Source organism: Zosterops lateralis, assembly GCF_965231275.1.
Source record: "Zosterops lateralis genome assembly, chromosome: 26".
Taxonomy (NCBI): Eukaryota; Metazoa; Chordata; class Aves; order Passeriformes; family Zosteropidae; genus Zosterops; species Zosterops lateralis.
In genome coordinates, this window is record NC_139786.1 from 6494034 (window position 1) to 6509970 (window position 15937).

At 57.0% G+C, this 15937-nt stretch overlaps 1 protein-coding gene across 1 annotated transcript in view; it reads right to left on the reverse strand.

Moving 5' to 3' along the window:
• Nucleotides 1–15937, reverse strand: part of TMCC2 (transmembrane and coiled-coil domain family 2) — a gene marked incomplete at its 5' end in the record, with an annotated part of 31564 nt that overhangs the window by 11221 nt on the left and 4406 nt on the right. Inside the window, one exon of the mRNA XM_083878365.1 lies at nt 10992–11537. Within this exon, the coding sequence (XP_083734491.1) occupies nt 10992–11537 (546 nt within the window). The remainder of the gene's footprint in view (nt 1–10991; nt 11538–15937) is intronic.

Genomic DNA, 15937 nt, shown 5'->3' on the forward strand with positions numbered 1-15937 from the left:
GTGGGGCTGCCCCGAGCAGGGCTGGTGGGTCTGAGCATTTTGGGAGGCGAGAATGGAAACCCAGAGAGCCACAGCAAAGCCCTGGTGGTGTCTGAAACCTCAAACCCACCATGGGCACAGAGAGCAGGCTGGCTGAGCCGGGCTCCTTGGCAGCTCTCTGCCTCACTTATTCCTCAAAAACCCCAGCAGCAGTTTCAGGGAGTGTTTGCAGGCAGCCTTCGGATGGTGCAGGAGCCATGAGCTGAGTGTGCCCCAGTAATGGGTGATGGGGGAACCTGTGCTGAGCCCCACTGAGCTCAGCCTGGCACTGCCATCACCCCCAGGGCTGTCCCCACACCCATCTGTGCCCTGGCACTCAGCACAACCCTGAGCTGGGCTGCCTTGAGCGCCCCCAGCACTGCCAGGCCCTCCTGGGGCAGCTCTGTGCCCTCCCAAGGAGGGACAGAAACCACAGCTGGGGCAGCCTGGCACTGCCCAATCCACGAAGCACCAAAATCCTCATCCCTTTCCAGCCCCAGCTCCCACCCCATCCCATCCCACCAGGAAAATGGAGATTCCCTGGAAACTCCACCCCAAACCCAGCCGTGCCTACCATGGGGTGCCCAGCCGTGCCAGGGCAGGGTGAGGACGGGGCAGAGCTGCCCGTCGGTGCTACACGGAGCCGCGGGGACCAGGCGGTGACACTGCTCAGCTGTCCCCGGGGCCGGGCAGTGACACCGCAGAGCTGTCCCCGGGTCTGGGTGGTGACACCGCAGAGCTGTCCCTGGCACCGGGCGGTGACACCGCAGAGCTGTCCCCGGGACCGGGCGGTGACACCGCAGAGCTGTCCCCGGGGCTGGCACCGGCAGCACCCCGGGCTCCTCTCCCCGCTGCAGGGCAGAGGCTGCTCCTGACCCATCCCTGCGGTGCCGGGGCGAGGATGGAGCAGCCTGGGAGGAGGATGGAGCAGCCTGGGGGAAGGATGGAGCAGCCCGGGGGGAGGATGGAGCAGCCTGGGGGGAGGATGGAACAGCCCGGGAGGAGGATGGAGCAGCCCGGGGCGAGGATGGAGCAGCCTGGGGGAAGGATGGAGCAGCCCGGGGCGAGCCGGGGATGCCTCTGACACGACACGGGGCAGTCAGTGCCGCTCTCTGCCATAGCATCACTTCTGCTTTTAGCACAGCAGGCAGAGGTCACTTCCCATGGCTCTTGTGCTGCCTCAGCAGGGCAGGAAGATCACCCAGCTGCACGAGACACTGTGGAAAGCCCCTTCCTGCTCGGCATTTCCCTCTTGAAGGTGCTGGGGCTGACCCTAGAGCCCTTCTGCTTCCTCCTCTAGTGGTTTTTGGGGCTGGGAAAGGAGTGGTTCACCCATCCTAAGGGGAGCCACGATGTCCCCCACAGCCCCTGCCAGCTCAGAGCCCCCCACAAATCCTGTTGTCGGCCTTGGGAAAAGATGGAGGAGTGGGAATTTCACAGAGGAGGCTGATGGAGCGAGGCCGGGCTGATAAAGTTTGGGATGTTCAGGAAGAGCCAGTGCAAGCAGCCCTGGAGAGCATTTCTGTGACTTCATTGAGGACCTCAAGCTCTGGCTTCCCAGGAAAACATCTGCTCCCAGCTCCCCAGCATGAGGGAAAGGGGAACAAATAATTGCAAACAACAAGGAGCATCACTGATGAGCCGAGGGCAGAGCAGTGGGGCAGCATCTCCCCTCCCAGGGGCACAGACTCCCCTCCACAGGCTGCAAAACCCCTCCTGGCATGGGAAAGACGGGAGTTGTGCAAGGGAATTACCCTTGGAGAGGTCGGTGTCAGACTCCCCATTATCCTTTCCCCCCCCCTCTGGCAGCTGTTTTTCAGGCCTGACTGTATGAGGCAAATTTAGAAAGAAATGTCAGCTTCCCATGCAAAGAAAACCCCGAGATTTTCCACAAAATCATGGCAGGTTTGGTGTGTGCTGGTGCTGGGCAGGGCAGGATCCAGCTCCAAAGCCTTGGGCTGAGCACCAGGTACATCCCCTCGTGCTGCCACAAAAATATGGGGCAGGTTTGGGGCTTGGGCCTTGCTTTGCCTGGGGCTGGGCTTAGCACAGAGGGAAGCAGGAATTAAATCCAGCAGGAAAACTCTCCTTGACAGGGCTGAGAAAACTGCATATGGATGATTATTGGGATGCTGATACAGGTGGATATCTGCCAAATCCACTGCTCTTCATCATCCCATTCCTGAGTGGATTTGGTGTCTGGGAGCGAGCGGCTTCTCCTCCTGCAGGTCCCACCCTGCTCTTCACCCCTTATCCCTGCACATCCCAAATCCTCGCCTGGAAAGCAGAGCAGCAGAAGTGGGAGATACTCACAGAGACACCCAGCAGAGAATTTAGGAGCAGAGTCCTTTTCCCAGGGCAGGGTTTGGGAGGGAGGCTCCTGCCGGAGCTGCGGGAACCAGCCGGATCCTCTCCCTCCCTCATGGCCGAGGAGTCCCAGGGGCAGAGGGTTGGCACAGGAGGCTCCACAGCTGCCAAGAAGGAGCAGCTCAGGCTGGGGGAGAGCCCAGGGGGGGAGCAAGAACAGGCTGGGTGCCACGGGGCCGATCCCAACCCTCCAACTGTGCCGAGAGAACAAACGGCACCGCGGGGCCAGCGCTGCCGGGCCCGGCTGCTTCCCAAAGGGAACAAACAAACTGTTCCCAGTCCCCATCATCAAGGCTGGGACAGTGCCACCATCCCACGGGGCTCGGGCCACTGGTGAAGAGCAGTTGTACAGATGGAAAAATCCCGGGATTTTTCCTTTGGGGAGTTACTGGGTCTCCGTGCTCGCCCACGCCGTGTGGAACCCAAACCTGGCGTTTCCTGATTCCGCACCACATCCTCCAGCCTGGGACTGTCCCTCGTGCCCTGGGCGTGCAAGGGACAGCTCTGACAGGACAATTCAGTGTCCAGCCCTCATGAAGTGAAGCCATTCAGGGCCCTGCCTACACTTGGGGAATATTTGGAAAAAAATTCCCATTGTTGTTTTCGCTGGAGGGAGTGACCCCGACACGGCACTAAACCCACCCAGCAGTGCAGCACCTCCAGCAGGGTTTGTGCAGCCAGGAGGGGATTTTTGGGACCTTCTGCACAGAGGACTCAAAGGGGAATCAGGGAGAGGCCGAGCCACAGCCTCAGCCACAGGAGACATAAACAGGACCCTCAGGTGAGGAACCACAAACATTGCCCTCATCCAAACTCCAGAACCAAACCCTGCTCCCAGCTCAGAGCAGCAGGGATGACCTGGAGAGATCAAGGCATGGACACCATCCCTGCAGCCCAAATCCTGCCCTGCACCCTGGGCATCCACCCCCAAAATCCCCCGGGGACCGCGGCGCTGCCTGCCGGGAGCGGGAGCTGCTGGTGGGCTGCAATCAACAGCCATATGTCACCGAGGCTGAGGAACACGATGTCTTCACGAGGGGTGAATCAGTAGCAGAGTCTGATATTCTTCTCCTCCTGACTTAATTAAGCAGCAGTCTCGGGTGTCTTTGTCTTCCCAGCTATTATCTGCTCGTTCCCAAGCGCTCATCCCAACAGGAGTGCGGGAAGGAGCTCCCAGCACCAGCCTGGGCTCACACGCTCATCCCCCTGCCACACGTGGGGAGAGGGAGGTGGTGGGGAGTGGGAGCTCACCTGGACTCTCACACCTGCAATTCCAGTTCAGGAGTTCATCCTCCCAAAAAAACCCTGGCGTTTTTAGGGTCTTCTATGTCCAGGAACTGGCCCAGGTCAGGAATTCCCCCCTAAAAAACCCCAGGTGTTTTTAGGGTCTCCTTTTTCCAGGAATTGGTCCAGGTCAGGAATTCCTACCCCAAAACCTCTGGTGTTTTTAGGGTCTTCTCTATGTCCAGGAACTGGCCCAGGTCAGGAATCCCCCCCCAAAAAAAACCCTAGCCTTTTTTAAGGTCTCCTTCCTCCAGGAATTGGTCCATGTCAGGAATTCCGCCCCCCCCCACCCCCCCCCAAAAAAAAAAAAAAAAAAACAACATGCATTTGTAGAGTCTTCTATCTCCAGGAACTGGTCCAGGTCAGGAATTCCCCCAAAAAAACCCTGGTGTTTTTAGGGTCTCCACACCCTGGTGCTGCCCAGCTCAGCCCTTGAAATCCAAAGGGATGTCCCAGGGCTGGGGGGTGCAGGGAGGGCAGCTTTACACCCCTCCCTCTGTTCTCTTTTGCTTATTTCACCTCCTTCCCTGGCATTTTAACAGGATATGTCACCAAATCCTCCCGAGAGAATCCAAGACACTTCACCAGACTCATGGGTGGCTTGGCTCTGGAATCCAAACCAGGGAAACTGAGGCGGCCTGGGGAAATTCTGCCCGGGCTCAGATGTGGGGACAATCCTCAGAGAGTCCCTGTCCCAGCTGTTGACTGAGCCCGGGTAACCGGAGCTGCAGGAGGGACAAACCACATCCTCCTCCTGGATGCCAGGAGGGCTGTAGGGAGCTGGACGTGCCCCGGGCAGGGAGCAGAGCCTGGGCAGGGGACAGGAACTTTCCCTGACACCCCTGAGCCACCCCAAACCCCTCTGTCCCCACGGGCCAGCCCGGGAACTCTGGGTTTTTCCCTGCTCCCTGTAATCCGTGTCGGGCCCTGATATAGCCGCTGACCCGGGGGGAAGCTAAATTTAGCGGGATGAATCCCGCCCTGTGTCCCGAGGGCTGATGCCCTTGAGGCAGCACAACAGCCCGGGCTGGGGCTGTGGGGACAGGTCACCCCCCCCCCCCCGGACACTCCCCGTGACAGGGACAGGGGCACGGAGAGAGGAGTTTGGAGGAGGGGAACGGCACTTTCGGGTTGCGATGCCATAAAAATGGGTGGCTCAGAGCTGAGGTGTGGCAGGACCTCTCCCCCCCCACCCCCGGCCTCCCCCGTGCCCCCGGTGCCTCACAAGACAAGCATCTGCTCCGGGAGGGGCACGGCCAGAGGGGGGACACGGCCAGCGGTGGCAGCTGCCGCTGTCACTTGCCCAGGGACACCCGAGGGCAGCGAGCCCGAGCAGGGTCCGACCCGCGGGGGACACTCGGCGGGGCCGGGGCGGGCTGAGAACCGGCACTGGCGACACTTGTGACTCTCGGGGACGCGCGGGTAGGAGAAGGCGGCCGGGAGCACGGACAGACGGCCGCACAGACAGACTGACAGAGGGACGGACAGACACAGGGACAGACGGACATACGGACAGAAGAACACGCGGACAGACAGCCGGACAGACAGAGGGGCGGACAGGTGGACAGACAGACACAGGGACAGACGGACACAGGGACAGACGGACAGAAGAACACACGGCCAGACAGACGGATAGAGGGACGGACACACGGACAGATGGCCGGACAGAGGGACGGCCAGACAAGACACACGGACAGACGGACACACGGACAGAAGGATACACGGACAGGCGGCCGGATAGACACACGGACAGACGGACACACGGCCCCGCCGCTCCCCCCGCGCTGCTCGTTCCCCCCCCCCCCCCCCCCTTCCCCAGCCCTCCCCGGGGGTCCCGCTGCCCGCACCGGGGCTCACCCGCGCGGGGCTCACCTGGACGTGCACCATGCCGCAGTCCCCGCAGTCCGTGCAGCTCCCCGGCAGCACCAGGCACAGCACCCCGCGCCCGCCCCGCTCCAGCTCCGGCCGCCGGGCGGGGGAGCGCGGGCCCCCGGGGATGCCCTGCCCCGCCAGCACCGCCCGAGCCCCGGCCGCGGCTTCGGGGGGTGCGGGGACAGCCCCGGCCGCTGCTGCCGGGGCCTCGTCGGGCTCCGCACCCGCTAATTCCCCTGTGTGTGTGTGTGCCCGCTTCTGCCTGGCGGGTCACCAGCAGGAGATTAGGGAGATCAGGAGAAAGCTCCCCCAGCACGCTCCCGGCGCCGTGAGCCCTCAATGCTGCTGCTGCTGCTGCCGCCGCCGCCTCCCCCGGCCCCAACCGACAGTGCCACTGTCACACGTGCCGCCGGCACGGCCCCGCGGGGAGCGCCGGGACCGGCACGGCGGGTGCGCCCCGAATGAGCCGCCTCGGGGCGAACCGGACTGAGCTCCGTGCGCGTGGTGGGGATGGCCCGGCCCTGGGGAAGGAGATCCTGCAGCCAGGAGCTCTGTAGGACACAGGGCAGAGTGGATTATTGGGATGCAGGGATGTTCCTGGCCCTGGGGAAGGAGCTCCTCCAGCCAGGAGCTCCGTGTGACACACAGGATGGGATTTTTGGGATGCAGGGATGATCCCAGCCCCAGGGGAAAGAAGCTCCTGCAGCCAGGGGCTCTATGAGACACAAAGTGAGAGCAGACTTTTGGGATCTAGGGATGCTCCTGGCCCTGGGGAAGGAGATCCGGCAGCTCAGAGCTCCGTGGGACATGCAGGACAGAGGATGCTCTCTCCCCTGGGGAAGGAGCTCCACCAGCCAAAAGCTTCATGGGGCACACGGGAGGGCGGATTTTCAGGATGCAGAGATGATCCCACTCCTGGAGAAGGAGCTCCTCCAACCAGAAGCTGGACAGGGGACATGCGGGACAGGGGATTTTTGGGATCCAGGGATGCTCCCAGCGACGGGGAAGGAGCTCCTGCAGCCAGGAGCTCTGTGGGACACGCAGGATAGAGGATTTTGGAATACTCCTGGCTGCTGGAACTCACAGCCCCAGGAAAAGAGCAGCCAGGAGCTCCGTGTGATACACAGGATGGGATTTTTGGGATGCAGGAATGCTTCTGGCCCCGGGGAAGGAGATCCTGCAGCCAGGAGCGCTGTAGGACACGCAGGACAGAGGATTTTTGGGATGCAGGGATGCTCCTGGCTCTGGGGAAAGAAGCTCTTCCAGCCAGGAGCTCTGTGAGACACATGGAAGAGCAGAGCTTTGGGATGCAGGGATGCTCCCGGCCCCCAGCAAAGGAGCTCCTGCAGCTTGGAGCTCCGTGTGACACACAGGATGGGATTTTTGGGATGCAGGGATGCTCCTGGCCCTGGGGAAGGAGCTCCTGCAGCTCTGAGCTCTGTATGACATGCAGGACAGGGCACGCTCTAACCCCTGGAGGAGTTCCTCCAGCCAGGAGCTCTGTGGGACACATGGGATAGCAGATTTTTGGGATGCAGGGATGATCCCAGCCCTGGGGAAAGAGCTCCTACAGCTCAGAGCTGAACAGGGGACACGCAGGACAGGGGACTTTTGGGATGCAGGGATGCTCCTGGCCCTGGGGAAGGAGATCCTGCAGCCAGGAGCTCCATGTGACACACAGGATGGGATTTTTGGGATGCAGGGATGCTCCTGGCCCTGGGGAAGGAGATCCTGCAGCTTGGAGCTCCGTGGGACACACGGGAGAGAGGATTTTTGGGATGCAGGGATGCTCCCGGCCCTGGGGAAGGAGCTCCTCCAGCTCAGAGCTCCCTGTGACACACGGGACAGGATTTTTGGCATGCAGGGATGCTCCTGGCCCCCAGCAAAGGAGCTCCTCCAGCCAGGAGCTCTGCACAGCAGAGGCAGCCCCCAGCTCTTGGACCAGAAGCAGCAGCCAAACCCTGTTTCCTGAGCTGCCAGCAGGACCCTGGACATGCCCAGCTCACCCCAAACTCATCCACACAAGGTGGGCACTGGGAGGGGTGTGGAAGGTTGGGGAGAGGGAAAATCACAAACACCTGCCCTGCAAAGGAAGGTTTGTCCCCAATGTTGGGGTGACCCCTTGGCAGTGCAGCTTTTGGGGTAAACCACCACCCCCAGGCAGAACTGGCGCCCAGCACTGAATTCCCAGAGAGTTCCACGGTCCCACTGACCCCCTGGAACCCCTCTGGATGTCCCCTGCCACCACAGGCTGCTCCTGGTGGGACTTAGGGGGTGCAGGGGGGAGGAATTTTGTGTGCCAGGCTTTGGCAGGGTCCAAGGGGTGAGGAACCGGTGCAGGAGAAGGGAAGGCAGAACTGCAGGAGCTTCATTAATTAAAAAAGAAAAATTAAAAGGAAAAAGAAAACCCCAAAATCACCAATCTCTGTTCAAAAAACACTTTCTGAGCCTGAGCCATCCCACGAGGGACCCATCCAGTGTGCTCCTCATGGAAGGGGTGGAAAATTCAGCTTGAAAATTGTGTTTGGCGGGGGGGGAAATGGCTCTTTCCCAGGAGCCCTGAGCATCCTATGGGGTTTCCAAAGGGACAGGAAACAGGGAGGAGGTGCCAGATCCTTGGGGACAAGGCAGGGATGATGCCAAGTCCCCCCTCTGGAGCCCATCCCTGAGGAAAAGGAGCTGCTTTGCTGCAGGCAGGAGGCTCATGAGGGCTTCCAGAGGGCTCCTGGAAAAACAATCCGGCTCGGGAATATCGCCTGGCTCGTGTTTCTCTAAATAAGTTATTTTTCCACTCCCTCACAAAGGTGTTGTCTCTCTTCTTATTGCTCTTTGTGTCATATGCAGTTAATTATTCATCCCCTATCTGTGCTGGGAGTGGACACGGATCTGCTCTGGATGTTTCTGTCCCAGTGGGATCGAGGCTTTGGCCACAAAGGGGATCCTTGGGATCCTTGCAGTGCCACAGGCCATCCCCCAGGAGAAGGAGAATTTTTGGCTGCAGATGCTCAAATGAACAACCTGATGCTCCTGCATCACTGGGGACATTCCAGGAGGGAGGAGCAGGGACTGGCAGGGAAGGGTTGGGGTGCTCTGATTTGGGGAGGGGAGATTTTGGGCAGCTCCTTGGAAAGCTGCTGATGCAGTGACATTTTTATCCTCTGTGACCACATTCCCCATGTCCCTGTTGGAGCCTGCCTGGCCCACTCCCCATCCCAAACTTCTCCAACTCACTGCTGGTGAATTAAAAACAGAAAAAGAAGGATCCTCATTTCCCTGAGAGCTGCAGGGAGCAGCTTCAAGGTGTGGAGCCCCCCCAAACTCCAGAGGTCAAGGAGAGAAGCCAAGAGGGAAAATCCCCAAAAATCCCCCCCAGCTCCTCTCAGCGCCTGTCCCTTGAACTCAGCGTGTGCTAATTGGGCTGCTGCATAATTAATGGCACTAAACACTAGATGGAAACACCATCCTGCCCATCAGCCTGGCACGGGCTGCTTTCAAAATCACTTGGGAAGGGACCAAATCGCAGCTGCCCAGCAGAGCCTGGAGATGCCTGTGGATCCCCCCATCCCAAGGGAACAGAGTCATGCCAGGGCTTCTTTTCATGCCTCAAATCCCACTCTGGGAATTGTGTCCCTGCCTTGAGCTGTCCATGAGAGAAGCCTCGATTCCAGCAGCTCCTCAGTGGTTCCCAAGGGCTGCCACCACGGCCTAGTGCCACCAGTGCCCCAACAACCTCATCCCAAGGGAATTTTGGGGTGCTCTGCACCCAGTCCTGCCCTGGCTCCCCACTCTGTTTTCATGCTCCCCAACCCAGGTGCAGCCACAGAATACCAGCATCACTGAGGCTGCAAAATCCCTCCAGGATCATTGAGTCCAAGCTGTGCCCAATCCCCTCCTGGAGCCCTGAGTGCCACATCCAGGTGACACCCCCAGGGATGGGGACTCCAAACTCCCTGGGCAGCCCCTTCCAGTGTCTAATTCCCATTTATGGGAAGAAATTCCTGCTGATTTGAGGTACAGATTAAGGTGATGCCATCTCATCCTAAACCTCTTGAGGTACAGATCAAGGTGATGTCCTCTTATCCTAAATATTAAAGTGATGCCCTCTTATCCTAAACCTCTCGAGGTACAGATTCAGGTGATGTCCCCTCATCCTAAACCTCTTTAGGCACAGATTCAGGTGATGTCCCCTTATCCTGTCACTCTCCTGTGGGAGCAAAACCCAACCTTCATACCTGCATCCCATCAGAGAGTTGTGCAAAGCCACAAAACCCTTCCAGATTATCCAGAACAACCCCCTTTGCCTCTCTCACCCTGTGGACCTGATATTTCTGGGTCTGAGAGATTTTTAGCCTGCTGGCAGCTGCTGACTTTTTCCCAAGGAAAAGATTTCTCATGAAAGTTTCTTCTCAAAAAAATCTCAGCAAACAACTCTCCTTTCTCAGAACAATCTTTCTCCAGGTGGTGTTTTGCTGTTTCTCCAGTTTAACCACCAAAATCAGAGAGGTGTTGCTCCTATTCACCAAGTCTGTATCAGAACATCTTATAAAAGGTAGTAAGAATTGGAAAATAAAAGCCTTTTTTCTATGCTCTTTGCCTTCTGAAACATTTGGAGTCTTTCTTTCATGTCCTACAGCGACACTGACCCTCTCCAGGTAGTGTTTTGCTGTTTCTCTGGTTTAACCAATAGGATTAGAAAGGTATCATTCCTATTCACCAAGTCTGTATCAGAACACCTCATAAAAGGTAGTAAGAATTAGACAATAAAGCCTTCTTTTTCTATGCTCTTTTCCTTCTGAAATATTTGGAGTCTTTCTTTCATGTCCTACAGTGACACTCACTCTCTCCAGGTGTTTTGCTGTTTCTCTAGTTTAACCTCTAGTTAAACTAGTTTCACCAAATTAGAGAGGTGTCGTTCCTATTCCCCAATCATGGTAAGTCCGTATCGGAACACCTCATAAAACGTAGTAAGAATTAGAAAATGAAACCATCTTTTTCTATGCTCTTTGCCTTCTGAAATCTTTCTTTCATGTCCTACAGCAACACTCACCCTCTCCAGGTGGTGTTTTGCTGTTTCTCTGGTTTAACCAACAAAATTAGAGCGGTGTCGTTCCTATTGACTAACCATGTTAAATTCATATTGGAACATCTTATAAAAGGTAGTTAGAAAATAAAACCTTCTTTTTCTATGCTCTTTGCCCTCTGAAATATTTGGAGTCTTTGTGTCCTCCAGCCACACTCAGCCTCTCCAGGTGGTGTTTTGGTGTTTCTCTACTATAACCAATGGGATTATAGAGGTGTCGCTCCTATTCACCAAGTCTGTATCAGAACACCTTATAAAAGGCAGTAAGAATTAGAAAATAAAGCCTTCTTTTTCAATGCTCTTTGCCTTCTGGAGTCTTTCTTTCATGTCCTACAGCCACACTCCCCCCCTGCAGGTGCCTCATCCCTACCTTATCCATCCCCTCTCCATCCTCAGCCAGCAGATAGACCGCCCCACTCTCGGCCAGCAGGATGGCCGTGTCTGTGGTGGACGACGACCTGGGCCTGCCCTGGTGCTGGTGCAGGATGGCCGTGAGGCCGCTGTCCTGGGGGGCTCTCCTGCCCAGGTGGGGGCTGCCCTTCTGGGGCTCCAGCGAGCCACTCTTGGTGCGGCGGCTGCCGCTGTGCAGGCTGGTGCCGCGCTTGATGGACGGGCGCGAGCGGATCTGCTGCAGCACGCGGTTGAAGGCGGTGGGCCGGGCGGGCAGGTCGTGCAGGGACACGGCGTAGGACACACGGTGCATCTCTGGGGAACGCTCCTTCTCGTCGGGGGACTCGTGGTCAGAGGCGCCGTGGGGTGGTGGCCCCGATGGTGGCCCCACTGGTGGCCCCGAGTCCTGCAAGCTCTGCTGCTGCTGCTGCTGCTGCTGGTCCCGCTCCCGAGAGCGCCGGCGACTGTGGAAAAGGTGCTTCAGGCCGTGGCCGAACATGGAGCCCTCGGAGAGCTGCTGGATTTTCTGTAAAATAATGAGGGGAAATTGGTGATGTTCATCGGGATCGTCCTGGGGATGGTGCCCACACTCACTCTGAACCAAAATCAAACCTCCGGAGGGCTCTGGGGATCTCTGGAGATCTGGAGCAGCCCAGAGGGATCTCCTGGAGCAGCCCAGAGGGATCTGGGGAAGGGAACAAGCCCTGCTGCCAGCACTTATTGCAAGATGGGAACACTTACATGGGAAGTATTCAATATTAATGCTTGGAGATACAACATTTTAGTGGAAATTAGTATTAGAGGAAATATTGGAAATATTAAGTATTAGAGGAAGTAATGGAAATACTAAATATTAGTACTTGGAAATATTAAATATTAATGGAAGTATTAATTAATTAGAAATAGTGTTAGTGGCCTCAGCCATGGACCAAGAGCCACAGTGAGGATCAGAGGAATTTTCCCTGTGGCGTTTTCCATGGGCCAGCCTGGCCTGGCTTCTGGGGACAACCCACAGCTGGTGGCCCTGTGCCACCAAACCCAGCCCAAACTGAGCCCTGTGCCACCAAACCCAGTCCAGACTGAGCCCTGTGTCACCACACCCAGTCCAAACTGAGCCCTGTGTCACCAAATCCCAGACCAAACTGGGCAGCCACCACCAAACCCAGTCCAAACTGGGAACCACCACCAAACCCAGCCCAAACTGGGCAGTCACTGGTTTCCAGCAGGAGATGGGGACACGCTGCTGCCCCGAGGATTCCCAGGTCTCCCTTTCCCAGGGGCTGGTCCCACATTCCCAGGAAACACACAGGAGGGAATCAGGGTGGCTGCTGGCCTGGGGAAATCATGAATATGGATGGTGGAACAGATCCTGCTCCTGATTACAGCCAGGGCAGCCTGGCCAGGGTTCCCTGCAGCCACTGGAAATCCAGAGTTCCACTGGAACACCCAGATTTGCATCCCAGGAGATTTTGGCCACGTGCCCTCCACAATCTCCCGTGTGAGGTGGATGAGGGGGCAGCAACTTCCAGCATTCCCAAAGGGTTCAGAGCATCCCAAATCCCAGATCCTGCTCCAGCACGGCTCCCAGGCAGTGAAGAAAGGATTTGGGATATGAAAAAAAATCACCTCCCTCCTGGAGCAGCCTCTGGCAGGACCTGGCAGATCATAAGGCACAACCCTGGCCTGGTTTTGTCCTGTGAGGACGCCAGTGCTGACCCTGCTGACGTCCAGAGGCACCTCAGCTGTGCTCTCCTGCAGCAGGGACTGTCCCCAGGGCCACCTCGGCTGTGCCATCCTGCAGCAGGGACTGTCCCCAGGGATGCTGTTCCCGTGACATTTATTCCTGTTCCCAAACCAGCAGGAACCAGAGGCAGAAGTTGGGATTTTGGAAGAGCTGTGACATTCCAGACATGACCTGCAGGAGCTACAGACAGAGCAGGAACTCACGGCTCTACAGAACCAGCTCCTGCCCCTAACATTCCCAGACAAAGTCCAAACCCATCCCTCTCACCACACCCAGAGCACTGCCAAGGAATCAGCAACGGGATCCTGTGTCCCCAAACTCTGCAGGCAAAGCCTTTCATCCTTCCCTGAGCCATTCACAAGGCAAATCGCTGTCCTTTCAGATTCCTCCTGGGAAATACATAACAAATCTCCGGTGCTGAATCGCTTCTTGAGGAAATAACGATTTAAATTTTATTCTATTTATAGGGTCTCTATGGAAACAGAGGCAGCAGTCGAGAGGTAAGAACTCCAAACCCCCAGATTCCTCCCAGGGAGGGCACGGCCAGAGCTGCAGAAGGTCCAAGAGGCGAAAAGAAACAACCAACTCCCTTCCCCGAGGGAGATGAAAACAAACTAAAAGTGGAGCTTGGCAGGAAAGGAGGGGAGATTCTGGGAGCCAGACGCCCTCGGGGCTTCAGCAGCTCCAACTGAGCTGAAATTCACCTTTTCAAACAAACTCCCCTGAGGCCCTTTCCAAGTTCTCCTGAAAGAGGCTTTCATGGGCTGGGCAGGCACGGGATGAGCATGGGAACAACCAGGGGAGCCAGGAGAGATCCCAGTCCTGCTTCTCCAGCCTGGAACCCGCCGAATTCCAGCTCAGGAATTTGTCTGCTTTAAAGAGCTCTGAGTGGTGGCCACAACCCAGCCCTGTGCTGTTGTAAAAGCTCTGTTCTCATGGTTATATTTTTTTTTTCCCAGGATATTCCTGCACTTCCAGAGCAGAGGCATTTTCCTGGCAAGGAACAGCTCGTGGCTCAGATCAGAGGCTATTTTGAAACAGCCACTGCTTACTGACCAAGGCAATGGACACAGATTAATTTCTCAGCGTGGACAGCTGTAAAACACCGAGGTGAATCCAAAAAAAAAATATATTTTATATATATATATATATTTTTAATATACTTTTTTTCTTCAGCACAGCCAGGCTCTCCTGCTTGACTGTGGGGAACTGTTTTTTATGGACTTCAAATCCCCTTCTCCAGGTCCTGCTGCACCGAGAAGAGCTGGGAAAATCCCCATTTTAGCCCAAGTTTTTGCAGGAAAAATGGGACTGGGATGAGGGTTTTGTGGTGGACTCTTTGTGCTGCCCCTGCCCTGCAGCTCAGGCTCTCCAGGGTGGTTTTCCTGCTGAAACCTCCCAGCTCCTCTGGAAACGACTCCCTGACACCCAAACCCCGTCCTCGGCTTTCAGACGGACACACAAGGAGAGGATCTGGTTGCCACGACCTCCCAGCACGGCCCCAAGCTGCCAAATCCTGCTCGACTGTTTAGGATTGTTAATTATTGATCAATCCCCCCCCCGCCCCCTCCCCCCCAGCCCGCCCAGAGGCTCCAGCCAAGGCTCTGCAGCTCTTGGGAGCATTTGCAGAAACACGGTGGGGAAGTCTCACCCCATCCCATCTCATGTTTTAGGGCACAAGAGAAATCTCATCCTTTCTCATTCCACTCCATTCCACTCCACTCTATTCCATCCCATTCCATCCCATCCCATTCCCATCCCAAATTTTAGAGCACAGGGTCAAATCGCACCCCTTCCTGCCCCATCCTATTCCATATTTTAGGACACAGGGTCAAGTCTCATCCCATCCCATCCCATATTTTAGGGCACGGGGGAAAGGCCACAGCCCCCAAACAGCAGCAGGATCCCGGCAGATCCTGTGTGGGGTTTTCCAATCCTGCTGCTCCTTTTCCAGCTCTGGAAGGACCAGGAGGCTCCTGCCACCCCCCAGCCCCCTCCGGCCAGGCTGGGGGACAGGGTCAGAGCTGTCCCCAAGCGGTGACAACCAGCCCAGAGCTCATCCCCTTCTCTCACAGCATCCCAAGCTCCCGCTCCTCCCGTCTGGATGTTCCCAAATGGCAAATGGAGCACTCACTCCCCCACAGCCGCTGCTCCTCCGGGGACGGCGTGAGAGCAGCGGCGGCATGTGACAAACGTGACTCACCGTGCGCAGGGACTGCCGGCACCGGGAATGAGCCGGGAATAGCGGGATGTGCGGCCCGGGAGCGGGGAACAGCAGGGAATGAACTGCCCGGGAGTGGGGAGTAGCAGGAATTCACTGCCCAGATGAGAGAATGCTCTGGGAATAGCAGGAATTCACTGCCCAGGAGTGGGGAACAGCAGGGAATGAACTGCCCGGGAGTGGGGAATAGCAGGGACTGAGCTGTCCTGGAGTGGGGAATAGCAGGGAATGAGCTGTCCTGGAGCGGAGAATAGCAGGGAATGAACTGTCTTGGAGCAGGGAATAGCAGGGAATGAACTGCACAGGTATGGGAATGCTCCAGGAATAATAGAATTCACTGCCCAGGTGTGGGGGAATAGCAGGGAATGAACTGCCCGGGAGTGGCAATAGCAGGGAGTTCACTGCCCAGAGGAGGGAACACTCTGGGAATAACAGAATTCACTGCCCAGGAGTGGGAAGGATCTCGGGTTAAATGGAATTCATAGCCCAGGTATGGGAATGTTCTTGGGAATAGCAGGGAATTCACTGTCCAGGTGTGAGGAACAGCAGAGAATGAACTGCACAGGAGAGGAAATGCTCTGGGAATAGCAGGGAATTCACTGCCCAGGAGTGGGAATGCTTTGGGAATAATGGAATTCACTGCCCAGGAATGGGGAATAGGAGCGAATTCACTGCCCAGGAGTGGGAACGCTCTTGGATTAAATGGAATTCACTGGCCAGGCATAGGAATGCTCTGGGAATTCACTGCCCAGGTGTGGCTGTGCCCAGGGGGAGCTCCAGATCCCAGGTGTCACCTGCAGGGTGACATCTGTGTGCCAGCTGTGCCCCTGGGGGCTCACGATGGCCTTTCCATGGCTTTCACCTCTGTAGGGATGCTGAGAGCTGGAATTGGGTGGGAAGCAGGGATGGGGATCCCCAGGGATGGGATCTGGCTGGGATCAGAGGCAGGGAGCAGCCCACA